The 12,609-nt window shown below is 34.1% G+C and overlaps 1 protein-coding gene and 1 long non-coding RNA gene across 2 annotated transcripts; one reads left to right on the top strand and one right to left on the bottom strand.

Annotated features, from left to right (window-relative positions):
* Positions 1–3,204: 3,204 nt before the first annotated feature.
* LOC121741155 lies at positions 3,205–5,400 on the top strand. The gene is made up of 2 exons (XR_006037793.1): positions 3,205–3,367; positions 4,134–5,400. It is a non-coding gene; the product is annotated as an uncharacterized LOC121741155 (long non-coding RNA).
* Positions 5,401–5,630: 230 nt separating this feature from the next.
* LOC121741154 (protodermal factor 1-like) lies at positions 5,631–6,790 on the bottom strand. The gene is made up of 3 exons (XM_042133849.1): positions 6,555–6,790; positions 6,237–6,489; positions 5,631–6,159 (listed from the first exon to the last, which is right to left on the bottom strand). Exons 1-3 carry the CDS (start codon positions 6,685–6,687, stop codon positions 5,787–5,789), a joined length of 759 nt encoding a protein of 252 aa, XP_041989783.1. The 5' UTR covers positions 6,688–6,790; the 3' UTR covers positions 5,631–5,786.
* Between the last annotated feature and the right edge of the window lie 5,819 nt (positions 6,791–12,609).

Consider the following 12,609-nt stretch of genomic DNA (forward strand, 5'->3'; position numbering starts at 1 on the left):
TTCGAACATTAACCTCTATGTCAATACACGCACATCCCCATAAATAGCTTGTCGCACGGTGTTCCACATATAAATTTATAATTGCACTATAACATTAATTCGGGCTAAGAATTTATTACTATTACACAATTAATACTTAATTATAACAAAATACTGTCATTTTAGAAAGTTTTATACCATGGTTATGGAATATCTAGATTAAAAAATTATTATTGTGCTTGGTTATCTTAAAATATGGTACTATGGTTATTTAAAATTTTTACTTTCTGTAATAAATAGTAATCATAATATAATATATTTTTATTTTATACTATAGTATAATAAAATAGTGAAATTATTAGTAAGATATTGTTACACATAAGATCCCACTTGCCATTTACATGGATGGACGTATAAGGTTTAATACTAGTATAGTCAGCATCGACTAGTAGACGCAGTTAATTAACTAATAAATAATTAATATAAATAATATTGATTCTACATTATGGATACATAATTAGTTAACTTTAATTAAAATCTACTCCTTACTATAGTAAGTACTTAATAAAAAGGGCCACCATGCAGACGGATCTTTTTTAGTGGATAAGGGTATAATATATTTTTGTTGAATCATTTTTTTTCATTTTTGGATGGTGGGTGTATTATTGAGCAAAGATGTAGCAGATATTCAACATACTTTGACAACAAAGTCTCATTCCTAGATCACTATATGATATGGAAACATGACTTATTATTCGATTATCATATACTTACATTTTTATATTGCAATTCTTGGACGTATGTCATTGTCAAATATATATATAATGATACATAAATCGGACATTTTGACATTTATCAGCATTATAATATCATAAACAAGATATTTCAATATACTATTAGTATGGCTAATGATGGAACATTGTTGTTAGAGTTGATCGATCTTTATCGCCATCATATAAGGGTCAGAAAATTCCATTAAATTTGATATTTGGAATTGCGGCAGTTCCACCCTAACCTTTCAGAGTTGAGGTGAACGGTTGGGATTCACTCATTCTTCACATTCATTATATTGACGGTTGTCAAACTACCACTGCATTTTGCATCGATTGCCACCTTCTTCACAGGATTTGATCTCACAAATTCTGATTCTTAAATTTGTCATAATAACAAGAAAAAAAATTGCATATGCTCCCTTCGTCACATAAAAATAGGTTGAATTTTTTTTTGTCTGTCTCATAGAAATAATCTATATTAATTTATAAAAACTTTTTCTAATTCTCTTTTATTTTGTACTCTATTATTTATGAGCTCTACCATCCACTATATTATTCACCTATTTATTATTTATTTTTTCCTTTTATCTTATCAACATATTAAAACCCGTATTATTTTCAATTAAGAGATAGGGAGTATAGGACAAGAAGAGCGTAGTTCCCAATACCCTACTAAGGATGATAGAGAAATTTGTGGGTGCTATAGTGAAAAATGTTTGAAAGAAAAAAGTTATCTTTGAAATACTATTATGTAAAAGTATACCACGCACTATCATTCCTTCTTGTTATGGTAAAAAAATGTTCTAATCATAAAAAAGGTGAGCCATATTTTAATTTTTGAGCCAGTGTAGTCTTGCAATTCTAACAGATAGATTGTTTCTCTTCCAACTTGCTCGAACCCATTTAATATCTCTCAGAGATCTTACCCAACAAGAAAGAGAACTCGAAACGTTATTCTTTTACCCAAATACTAAAACGTTTTAGTTGTATTCTGAACAAGTAAAAATTCATTTTTGGTAATGCAAATTAATGGAATTCCATTTTAATAAAACGTTTTAGTTGTATTCTGACTCAGGGAGTGACCCATAACCGTTATGCGTCATTAATAGAGAGACACATAACCATCACGCGTCTTTTTAAATGACGCATAAGAATTATGCGTCTTTATTTAGTGACGCATAAGCATTGTGCGTCTTTCTTAAATGACGCATAACACTTATGCGTCTTTCCCTAGCGACGCATAACACTTATGCGTCTTTTCTTAGCGACGCATAACACTTATGCGTCTTTCCCTAGCGACGCATAACACTTATGCGTCTTCTATCGGGTTTTAAAACAGGCAGAAGGCATAAAGCTTCGCAGAAGGCAGAAAGCTTCGCAGAAGGCAGAAAGCAACGAACCAAGCGAACAAATAGTCTAGGGTCGACTTCATCCGACGAATCCCAGCAATTTCCGGCGAATTTCCACCATTTTCAACCATATCCCGGTAATTGTTCTTCAATTTGGCTAAATACATCCTTTATTGCTTAATTTGTGCATGTTTTCCGTAATTTGGCAAAATTAGGGTTTATGATGAAATTGATGGATTTTTGGTCGATTTAATATGATCGAGCTCCTCGCACGAGGTGGTTCATAACCAATACCCATATGTGGTAGTTGCACTACTCTACCACCCCAATACAAACTCACAAATACTTGCATGATTTCTGCATAAAAAACATTTAAAAAAACAACAATTATGGACATTTTTCCAAGCCATAATTTAATAAATTGGGTAAAACTAACAAATGAAATCAAAATAAATATGAATAATGATGAATGTAGCTAAATTGAAGAACAATTACCGGATCTTATGGAGAAAACGTTGGAAATCGCCGGAAATCGAGAGAGGAATTGAAAGTGTATTCTGTGCGCTGCTTCTGCCTTCTGCTGTTAAAACCTGACTGAAATACGCATAACCGTTATGCGTCATTACACTAAGACACATAACAGCTATGCGTCTTTAACGACGAATAATGGTTGTGCGTCACTAACATAAGACGCATAAGGATTGTGCGTTTCATTAATAATGACGCATAACAGTTATGCGTCACTTCCTAAGTCGGAAGAACACTATATTCTTTTATTAAAATAGAACTCTATTGCTAACCTAGAAAAAAAAAGAGAAAGAACTCCCTGAACAATCATCTATTCTTGAACTCATATTTGAACTTACATCATTGAACAAAATACTGTATTATTTAAAATATCAAATCGACTAAGAGATGACGTAGAACATAATCCCAACCTTATACGACCCCTCAAACTGCCAACCCCAAAAGTAGCCAAAGAAAAAGGCATATTTTCTTAGTTCTTGCCTACTTTAATTTAAATCGAGAACATGGATGATATCTTTATTTGGGCCCTCTATATTTTCATTTTATAAAATATTACTGTAATTGGTAGCCTAGATTTTATTTCAAATAAGTTTAAGTTAAGAAGTTACTTCTTATTTTATTTATCTTAAATTACTAATCCGAGGTAAAAGGAGAACATGTAGCTGGAATCAAGGTAGATTTTAAGCGGAAATCAGAGACGAAAATATCTATCAAGAAATTTTCATCCCGATCTGCAAGGTTTTAACTTTTAATTCATCTAATTGAAATGATAAATTTTAGTTCTAGTCAACTAATTTGATTTCGTTTTCAGTTTTATTTTGCTATTCCAAAGATTTGACCTTTTTTGCTCTAAATTTGGTAGTGAATTGACAATTTGAGCACCTTTCGGTGTAGGTATTGTAGAGCTACTATTGCCAATTCGTTTTCAGTTTCATGTGATTGATCGATTTAATTTAACGAGGATATGGTGCTATGATCTGTGTTGGTTTAGCTGTGAAGTTAAAATGGCCAAGAGTTAGCTTTCTGCGTTCCTTTTGTTTTAAATACTTTCATGGTTTTTAGGATGTTTATTGTAGAAATATTGGTGTTTTGAAACCATGTATGGATGGATTGTAGAGTTTGTGTTGCCGATTTCGTTTTGAGTTTTGTGTGATTGATTTAATATAACGAGGATATGATATGATCTGTGATGGTTTGTTATGAAGTTAAAATGGCTCAGAGTTGGCTTTCAGTGTTTCTTTTGTTTCATGGTTTTTAGGATGTTTAATGTGGAAATATTGGCGTTTTGCAGCCATGTATGGATGGATTATAGAGCTTGTGTTGCCGATTTCGTTTTGAGTTTTGTGTTATCGGTTTAATTTAACGAGAATGTGATATGATCTGTGTTGCTTCGGTTATGATTTATGAAGTTAAAATGGCTCAAAGTTGGTTTTCTGTGTTTCTTTTGTTTCAAATGTTTTCGTGGTTTTAGGATGTTTAATGTGGAAACATTGGTGTTTTGCAGCCATGTTTGGACAGGGAAATAGATTATTGAAGCATTCGAGGGGAACTAAAAAGATTGAGTCTCCAGTTTTCTTTGCATTGCTGATTTTGGTGATAGTTGCATTGGTGCTTTTCTTTGGAAAAAATGGTGATAAGTCCGATTTGATGATGCCTGATCTTGATAGCCAAAAATGGGATAGCTTTGACTAATTGGGTCGATTAAATCCAACTGTGGAATCGAGGAATGGGACTGATTTAATCTGGCAGATTCCTGACTCACCGAAGGGCGTTGTCTTCTTGGCTCATGGATGCAGCGGTAGAGCAGCTAATTTTTGGGATAAGTCGCCTAAGTGCCCGAATTGTGTCGGTTTACCTGAAGAGAGGCTCATTGTGCTTCATGCTCTGGCTAGAAAATTTGCTGTGTTTGCCATATTGAGCAAAGGTGTATGCTGGTCGCTAGGGGAGGAGCGGGGGATCGTTAAAAGTATGATCCGGTGGTGGATATCTGAGCAAATGTTAGACAAGCTGCCTGTATATGCAATGGGTGCCTCCTCTGGTGGATACTTTGTCTCTGCTCTCGCCACCGAGTTTCAGTTTCAAGCTATTGCCGTGATGATCGCTGGAGGGGTGTATAGTCATTTGGATATAACAAAGAAGTATCCAGCTACACTCTTTGTGCACATGCCCAAAGATGAAAAACGAAACCGGAAAATAGAGAAGTATCTAGTAGTGATGAGGGTATTGATATTGCAGAAGTGAAATGCATGGAATTCCCTTTGACACCTCAGTTTTGTTCCAACAGAATTCCAGGTCTCAGTCGAAATTTGTCAGTGAAGTTAATTAATGTTTTCCAGGATAAGGGCTTTATTGACGAGAACGGTTACATGAGGGATGATGGGCGTGTGATACCGTGGAAAACAGCAATTGAGGAGAGAAACGTTTTTCTCCCAAAGAAGTCACTGGTCAATCATATTCAGGAAGAAATGAATCTTGCATTTGCTTATCATGAAATGACTAGCTTGCAATCTCAGGAAATCCTTGACTGGTTTGAATCTCATAAGAAATGAAGAGCAACTCAAAGCTTGCAAGTGCAATGCATAAATCTGGCAGATTTGATCGGTCTACCAATTTTGTTTAGTTGTGCAAGCCGGAGTTTTACCCAGTTTAGTACGAAGCTTTGCATATCGTATCTTATACTATATGGTTGGATGAGAGTCTTCCAACATCAGGCACTATATGTAATTGTCTGCTGTCAATGAATCATCCAATATAATTAGTTGCTTCATAAACAGTAGGCCAATTTATATTTATGCTTGATCAGGTTTTTTGTGGACCATAGGATGCATTTGTCATTTATTTATACTCATCTCTTGCTAGAGTATTTATTAATGAGTATGAGTATAAATCAAGGCTGGATTTAGGAATTTAATGTAATAATGGAAGATGCTATTTTCTGTCTGTTCCTAAGCTAAGCATCTTTGTTGTTTGCCATAAAACAAGAGGCAGTTCTTCACTCAGATTCCACAAATTGAGTAAAAATCATTGAAAAATGGCATGCTTATGAAACAGCACACCACCACATAAACAAATATCACTAGAATATTAAAAAAAAGAAACCATGACATGATTTTCTAACATTACAGTGAAATAAACATAATAAGAGTAGTAGCACACTTCAAGCTCTGGGGTTCATTCTCCCCTCATTAGCCATCTTGAAGAGCTGTGCCTGAGCTCCCGCAGCCCGGTTCGAGCTCAGCCCTCTAATGAAACTGTCCCTGACCTGGTTTGCGGTGTAGGGGAACCTCGTGTGCGCCACGGAGTTCAGCAGAGCCGCCGTGCCTTCCCTGTAGAGCGCTCCGACCCCGTCTGTGCGTGTGTTCGAGAGCGCCTCGAGCAAGTTCATGTTTGCCCCAGGAATAGGTGGGGTTCCAGTACCTGTACCAGCACCAGCACCGGCACCGGTTCCAGAGCCACCTCCGAACGCGCCTCCCACGGTCCCGAGCCAGCCAAACAAGCCCCAAATCAGCTGGGGGTGGTTCCTCCAGTAGCTGCAAAACAGTGAAGGATAATTAATCGATAATGCAAGATTTTAGTAATGTTAGTGGCATAGTTCTCTTCTCCTTACTTGCAGGTGAAAGGCGGGGAGTTGGGGTCGAACGAGAACGGAGGCGATGGCACCGTGATGCCAGGCGTGGTCGGTGGTGTCCCATACGTTGGCGTGGGAGTCGAGGGCGTAGGCGTGGTGGGGGGAGGGGAATGGTAGTATCCTCCCCCTCCGGAAGGCGGTGAAGTGTGGTGGTGGTGGCTCGGGGGGGTGCCACAGTTGGCAGGCGGCGTGCTTACGTGGGGAGGTGTTGTGTGGATGGGCGGGGTGGTCACTGCGACAATGCAAATATTAGTTAGATCATGACCTTCGCTCAAGCTTCTATATAATGTTGTTTACCTGCAGGCGGAGGTTGTGTGTTCGGGTCGGGAGTGTAGTAGTTCTTCTGGTCATCAAAGTATTCGGCCGAAGAAACGAGGGAAAGAAGCACAACGAAGGCAGCGAAGAGCAATGTCGCTCTCCTCGACTCCATTTTCGCGAAGCTAAGACAACGAAGTGGTAGACGAGAGAGTCGGAGTTGGGGGAGAAGATGAGGAAGATGAGAGGGGAAGGAGCGTTGTATTTAAAGAGGAAATCACAAGGAAGTAAATAGAAACAGGTAAGCAAGTATGTGGTTTATTTGTTACTCCACCCGGTTTTTTTGTTGCTCCACTCGTCCACTAATAAGTCTTGCTAGTGAATTATAACACGAGTTTTAATGCAAAATCATTAAGTATGATAAACATAAAAAAATAGTTAAGTACGGTCAATTCACATTATTAGAGAGTGAAACTTACTAAAAAAATAGAAATGACATTTTTTTTGGACGGCTTAAAATGGAAAAACACGACTATTGGTTGTAGCAGGAGGGAGTCGTATATTGGCAGCACTGCTTCATTCATCAAATAGTTAAGATGCAATTGTTGACAATATAGTGCCCTATGGTGCAAGCGTAGATTGTTCATTGCGGGGTAGTGAGTCGGGTTGTAGACTTGTCCATGCCGTATGAAATTGGTCAATCTGGGAGCACCACGTGTCATCGATAATTTGAAATTTTAAATTTTTAGTTTTTGTGGTCTGGCTTAATTTCGTGCCCTGTGAATTTTGGGTGCTCGGGTTTGGCCTAAAAATCTTATGTGAGAGTACGTGAACAATATAGGTTTGATTCGGATTTGTGGCATGTGATCTAAGTACCCTAGGTAAAACACCAATTTAGTACCTATTTCCCGCCTTTTTCTTATTTAAAAATCTACACGTTGAATAAAATGGATTAATTATGATAGTGATTAGGTGTTAATGATAGGTGTTGGACCAGGCTAGGTAGATGCAATACCACAATATTGTTAATTAATGTGCACGTTCCATTTTTGTGTCACAAAACTTTTATACTTAATTGAAGTCGGCATGTGTCAACGTTCACAAGTTCTTCCCATGCATATTAATTATGTTTGCAAAGTTTATCTTGTATTCTTCATTTTCTTGAACATTAGATTTGGCTTTGAGGAGTTTGTATAGTTTACTATATGGGCATCTTAGGATTATGTTTGTCAATTTTTGGCTTTGAGCATTTTTTATTTGTAAAAAACAATGAAATTATTTCAGCATTGTAGTTTAGAGATCTTTTTCTATTTATTTAATTCAACCATTAAAGAAATACTACTATATTGACAAAAGATCTCGTTTGCCAACTCAATATGCCCAAGACCAAAAAATTAAATTTGAAAATAAAAATAAAATCAAAACAAAACAAAATAAAACAGTTGCACAAGAAAATTAGAATTGAATCACAGTAAAGGCAGTGGCAGAGAAGTAGTTGAAAGGGCTGAAAAATGATGAAATTGCACTGCCACATTAAATTTGAATAATAAATGAGGTCCATCACCTAAAACATTACTATTAATAAAAGAATATTTGTGGCCTTTTTTACTACACCTTTTTTGTAAATTGCATCACTCTGATGAGAGATAGAGAGAGAGATGTGAAGTTTTGAAATATTTATTAAATTGAGCTGTCTATTCAATAATAACATAATTGGGGTAAGTTGTTGCTGGTGTGAGCTTTAATTGTTAGTAGTAGTATTATTCAAAGTTTTTAGTAGTGTATAAAATCATTTAATAACATTTGTAAAACTGTTAATTATACAAATATTTTCATTTTCGGTGATGATAGTGATAATAGACTATTGATAGAGGCCTGTGTGCCTATATCTCTAGTGGTGAAGCTTTTATTACTATTTGATTTACAGTTGAAATTTGTTGGTTTGCGAAGTAAATGGTGAATTTAATTTACTTAGTAAATGCATGTACGTTGATAATAATGCCCACTATAAAGAGCCATCTCTCTCACGAGGTTTCAGGCTTCATATTTGTTGCTACAGGTGAACAAAATATTTGGTCCGAATCAAATTGACATAAAAAAATTTGGTTTGATATTTTTTATATCATTTCAATTCTTTTTTGAGTTTTAGCAAATTTCAGTTTTTCAATCAGTTCGAATCGATTCATATATAAAATAAAAAAGTAAAAACACCAAATTTAATTTTAATATTATGTTATATTAATTATTATCATTTATATCATTTCTGATCAATACCAACTTCTGAAACGAGCATAACTTTTTAAATTTTCTCAATTATTAAACGATAGTCTAAATTGAAAGTAATTAGGTAAAGTCTGACATTAAAATATATTTATATTTGTTTATATTAAAAGATGTTATAATATTATGATTTTATTAAGATGGTAATTGTTTGAATATGTTAATTAATCTATACTATTTAAATTTTTTGCAAATTCAAAGACATATAACTTTTGGGTTTCTATATTTTTGTTTTTTAATATATTTGTGCAATTTTGGTTTTTGAATTCGAATTATTTTCATGGTTTAGATTTTGATTTATTTTCATTTTTTTGGATAATTCAATTTTGATCGATTTTATTTTTAAAAAGTCAGTTTTCAGTTCAATTCAGTTTAACAATACCGAACTTGATAAAGAATGCTTAACCTTATTTGTTGGTTTATTTCTGAGTGATTTGAGTATTAAATCTTCAAGCTTATGATGAAATTATGATGTTTAAGGTTCAATAAGATTGTCGCCTTTTGATAATGATAGTTATCAGTTAAGATAGACGATGATCGATCAACTTCAAGAATTAATGTTTCAGACTACAAGTCTCTTTTATTTGGAATTTTTTGCATCAGTGAATACTTTTTTTCTTATTGTTAAATCCAACAAATAAAATGAACGCAGTAAATTTTCTGAAGTTTGCATTTGTTGATGTATATGACTTTTTTTTTTCCAATTGTTAGAAATTCCTTTATCTATTTTTAAAATTGAAGTACTTAAAAGAATACTATAATTGTTTCAAAATTATTAGATACACAATTTATAATAGTAGCAACAGATAAACATAAAATTAACATACACATTATTGCTCATTAATTTGCTTCTATATAACATGGACATAACCGATAAATCAAGTGTTGAACATCTAAATTATTTTTCACTTACAAAAAGTGGTTAGGCTGCCCCACGTCATGAAATGATTTCCACAATGATTTGTTGAATTTAATTTCGTGCTTCATATAATTATTGCTAGCATTGAAGAATTTCAGCTTACTAGTTAAGTCAAATTTCATGGATTAAGATTTAGATGTCAGTTATACCTATCTAGGGTTGTAATCCGTTTGCTATCTTTTTCTTAAATTGCTAGCTTGCTAACTCATTTACGTAGTGTATTAAAAATATCAACACGATAATATTGAAATGTTAACATAAACTTACGTTGATGTTTTAATACATTGTGTTTTAATATTTAAATGTCAACATCATTTGTTAAAATGTCAACACAAATATGTGTTGACATTTTAATGTGATCGTGTTGACATTTTTAGTACACTACATTGATGAGTTAACAATTTAAGAAAAGTTAGCATTACAATTTGAAGTTTCTTCAGGGCTTCAATTTGATTTAATTGTACCATTCCCACTTTCAAAACTTAACCAATAAGAAATTCACTATCTTAGGACTCTCATAATTATGATAATTAGTAAAGATTAGTGGTTTTTAGTAAATATTCCATTTGTCTCATTAAAAATGAAACATTTCCTAAAATAGATTAACTCTATTTCTAATTTTTTTCATCTCTCTTACTTTACTCTTTCTTCACTAACTCACAAATAAATACTATATAAAATCCCGTGCCGATTCCCAAATGTTACATATTTAATGGGACGGAGGGAGTATGTCGCTCGGCTCTTGTCACTACGGCCCCCTTTGTGAGGAGGCATCCATTCTCTTAAAGTTATGAGGATTTTTGCCTAGGTAGATGACCACATGGTCCACATGTGTAGCTAGGAATGATACTATCAAATCATATTGAACCCTCTAAATCAAAGAAGACATTTCAAATTGAAATTAAAGCTTGTACTTATTTTGGTAAGATTTTAATTTTTTTTCTTTTTTGAGCTGGACAATAATATAGACTTTTAGGTCATCTTTCTAAATGAGTTGAAGTACATTGGGCTTAAATCAAATTGTTAATTTTGGAGCCCCTACCTATATCCCTTCCTTTTATCGAAACTAATAAATGTATTCGCCATACCACGTTTTTTTCACATTAGAATTTTATTTGACAAACAAGCTTAGTTGGAGAACTAATACAAATATTAGTCTTAATTACTACTCCCTCCGTCCCATGCTACTCGCACTTTTCATTTTTGGCCGTAAATTTGGGATTGATTTTTTTGTGTAATTAAAAAAGAATTTTAGGTGTAATGAGACATCACTTAATAAAAGAGCTCTTAACTTAAACTAACATATTAATTAAATGCATTAATTCTAACTTAAATTATAAATAGTGTAAGGACTTTGTGACGAGCCGAAAAGCAAACGTGCGAGTAGCACGGGACGGAGGGAGTATATTATAATTGAGAAGTTTTGCAACAGTAAAAAACTTTATACTTTCAAATTAAACCGCTTAACGAGCTAATCAGCTCAATTTTGTTGGTTTAAGTAACAAGCTAGAACAAATTTCTATTGCGTGCTCATGCACAAGGGGCACAAGTCCAACCCAGCCAAGTCCGATAATAACTTTTCAATCATAAGAACAATTACTTTTAAAAATACATTTTTTTCTTAGAACTAATGATCACGAGGTCAATAACATAGGATTTAATAATCCAGCCTGTGATGGTCCCATAATTCTGATCTATGAAAATCTGATGAAAAGAATGAAAAAATCATTTTCCCATCAAACTCGAAATACATAGCAGTAAATACGGCACTACCAAACGATACAAGAATTAAAAGGGCATTACCAATTTGTACAAGACTTTTTTTTTTCTTATTTTATAATTACTAGTACTTTTTTTCTCAATTCTGCGTCTTACCAACTGAATTGCATTTCATCGTCAAGACCTTAACAACTGAACTGCATTTCATCATCAAGACATGGCAGGGGAGGAATTAACACATTTAAAAACTATGGAAGATAGAAATATTGAGTTGCACCTGCTATTCATGTAAACTCTAACATTGATATCATTCCCCAGCACGAAACCAACCGTGCACTGCACTGCTCTTAGAGAAATACGAAAACAAGACTTCACTCAACGTGAGATACTGAGTTCAATTCTTACAAGTAGCGCGATATTCTAAACCATATCAACCATCATCATACTTAAATCAACAAGTTTCATGCATAAGTCCTATCCAAATTTCCTAACAAGTAAAGCATATAATGTTATTCCTTAAGCAAAAGACAACTTCAAAGAAGGGCAACAAGAATAAGTAGGCCATTCAGCAAGAAGAAAGAATTCAACGAAGCAACATCAAGTGCTATATTTTTCAAGCTCATGGTCATTTACTCGTTTCCCTCGTGAGTCTGCTATGATGTGTCATGTTGAGAGCCTAAAACCATATGGTTCATTTCATGAACAAATACACTCATGTAACAATCCGAGATATATTGCAACAAGGAAAATTCCAACACTAACTAACAATATAGCAGAATTTTGATAATATTCTCTTCCAATTGCTCATGAGTAAAACCAAAGAATACAGAAGGTTGCAGGGCAAGGTAATAGACTAATAGGTTAGCCATCAACCTACTGAAAAGTTCGATTATGCCTCAACACTTAAATGCAGCAGAAGTTACTAAGTTATGGGTAAATAAGCACACTAGTGATGTTTCATGATCATTCTAAAAGCACTCTCTAACTGATAACAAGTTTTTATAAAGAAAACACATAAGTGTAAGGTTTCTGACATTAAGTTGGCTCTTTAGCAACTGTGTGTGAGATCAACTATGGTCCTTTGGGTAACTAACTCATTGAGATGCTAATTTCTGATAATTTACTTAAGTCCTGCCAATTCACGAAAATATTTTTTGAAAAACGAAAAAAAAGAATATG

Source organism: Salvia splendens, chromosome 7 (genome assembly GCF_004379255.2).
Source record: "Salvia splendens isolate huo1 chromosome 7, SspV2, whole genome shotgun sequence".
Taxonomy (NCBI): Eukaryota; Viridiplantae; Streptophyta; class Magnoliopsida; order Lamiales; family Lamiaceae; genus Salvia; species Salvia splendens.

Excerpts from the sequence above, each read along its gene's own strand:
- LOC121741154 (XM_042133849.1), bottom strand. The coding sequence starts at position 6,687 with ATGGAGTCGAGGAGAGCGACATTGCTCTTCGCTGCCTTCGTTGTGCTT. Across the intron at positions 6,490-6,554 it reads CACACAACCTCCGCCTGCAG|TGACCACCCCGCCCATCCAC; the intron begins GTAAACAACATT and ends GCATTGTCGCAG. Across the intron at positions 6,160-6,236 it reads TCCCCGCCTTTCACCTGCAA|CTACTGGAGGAACCACCCCC; the intron begins GTAAGGAGAAGA and ends ACTGTTTTGCAG.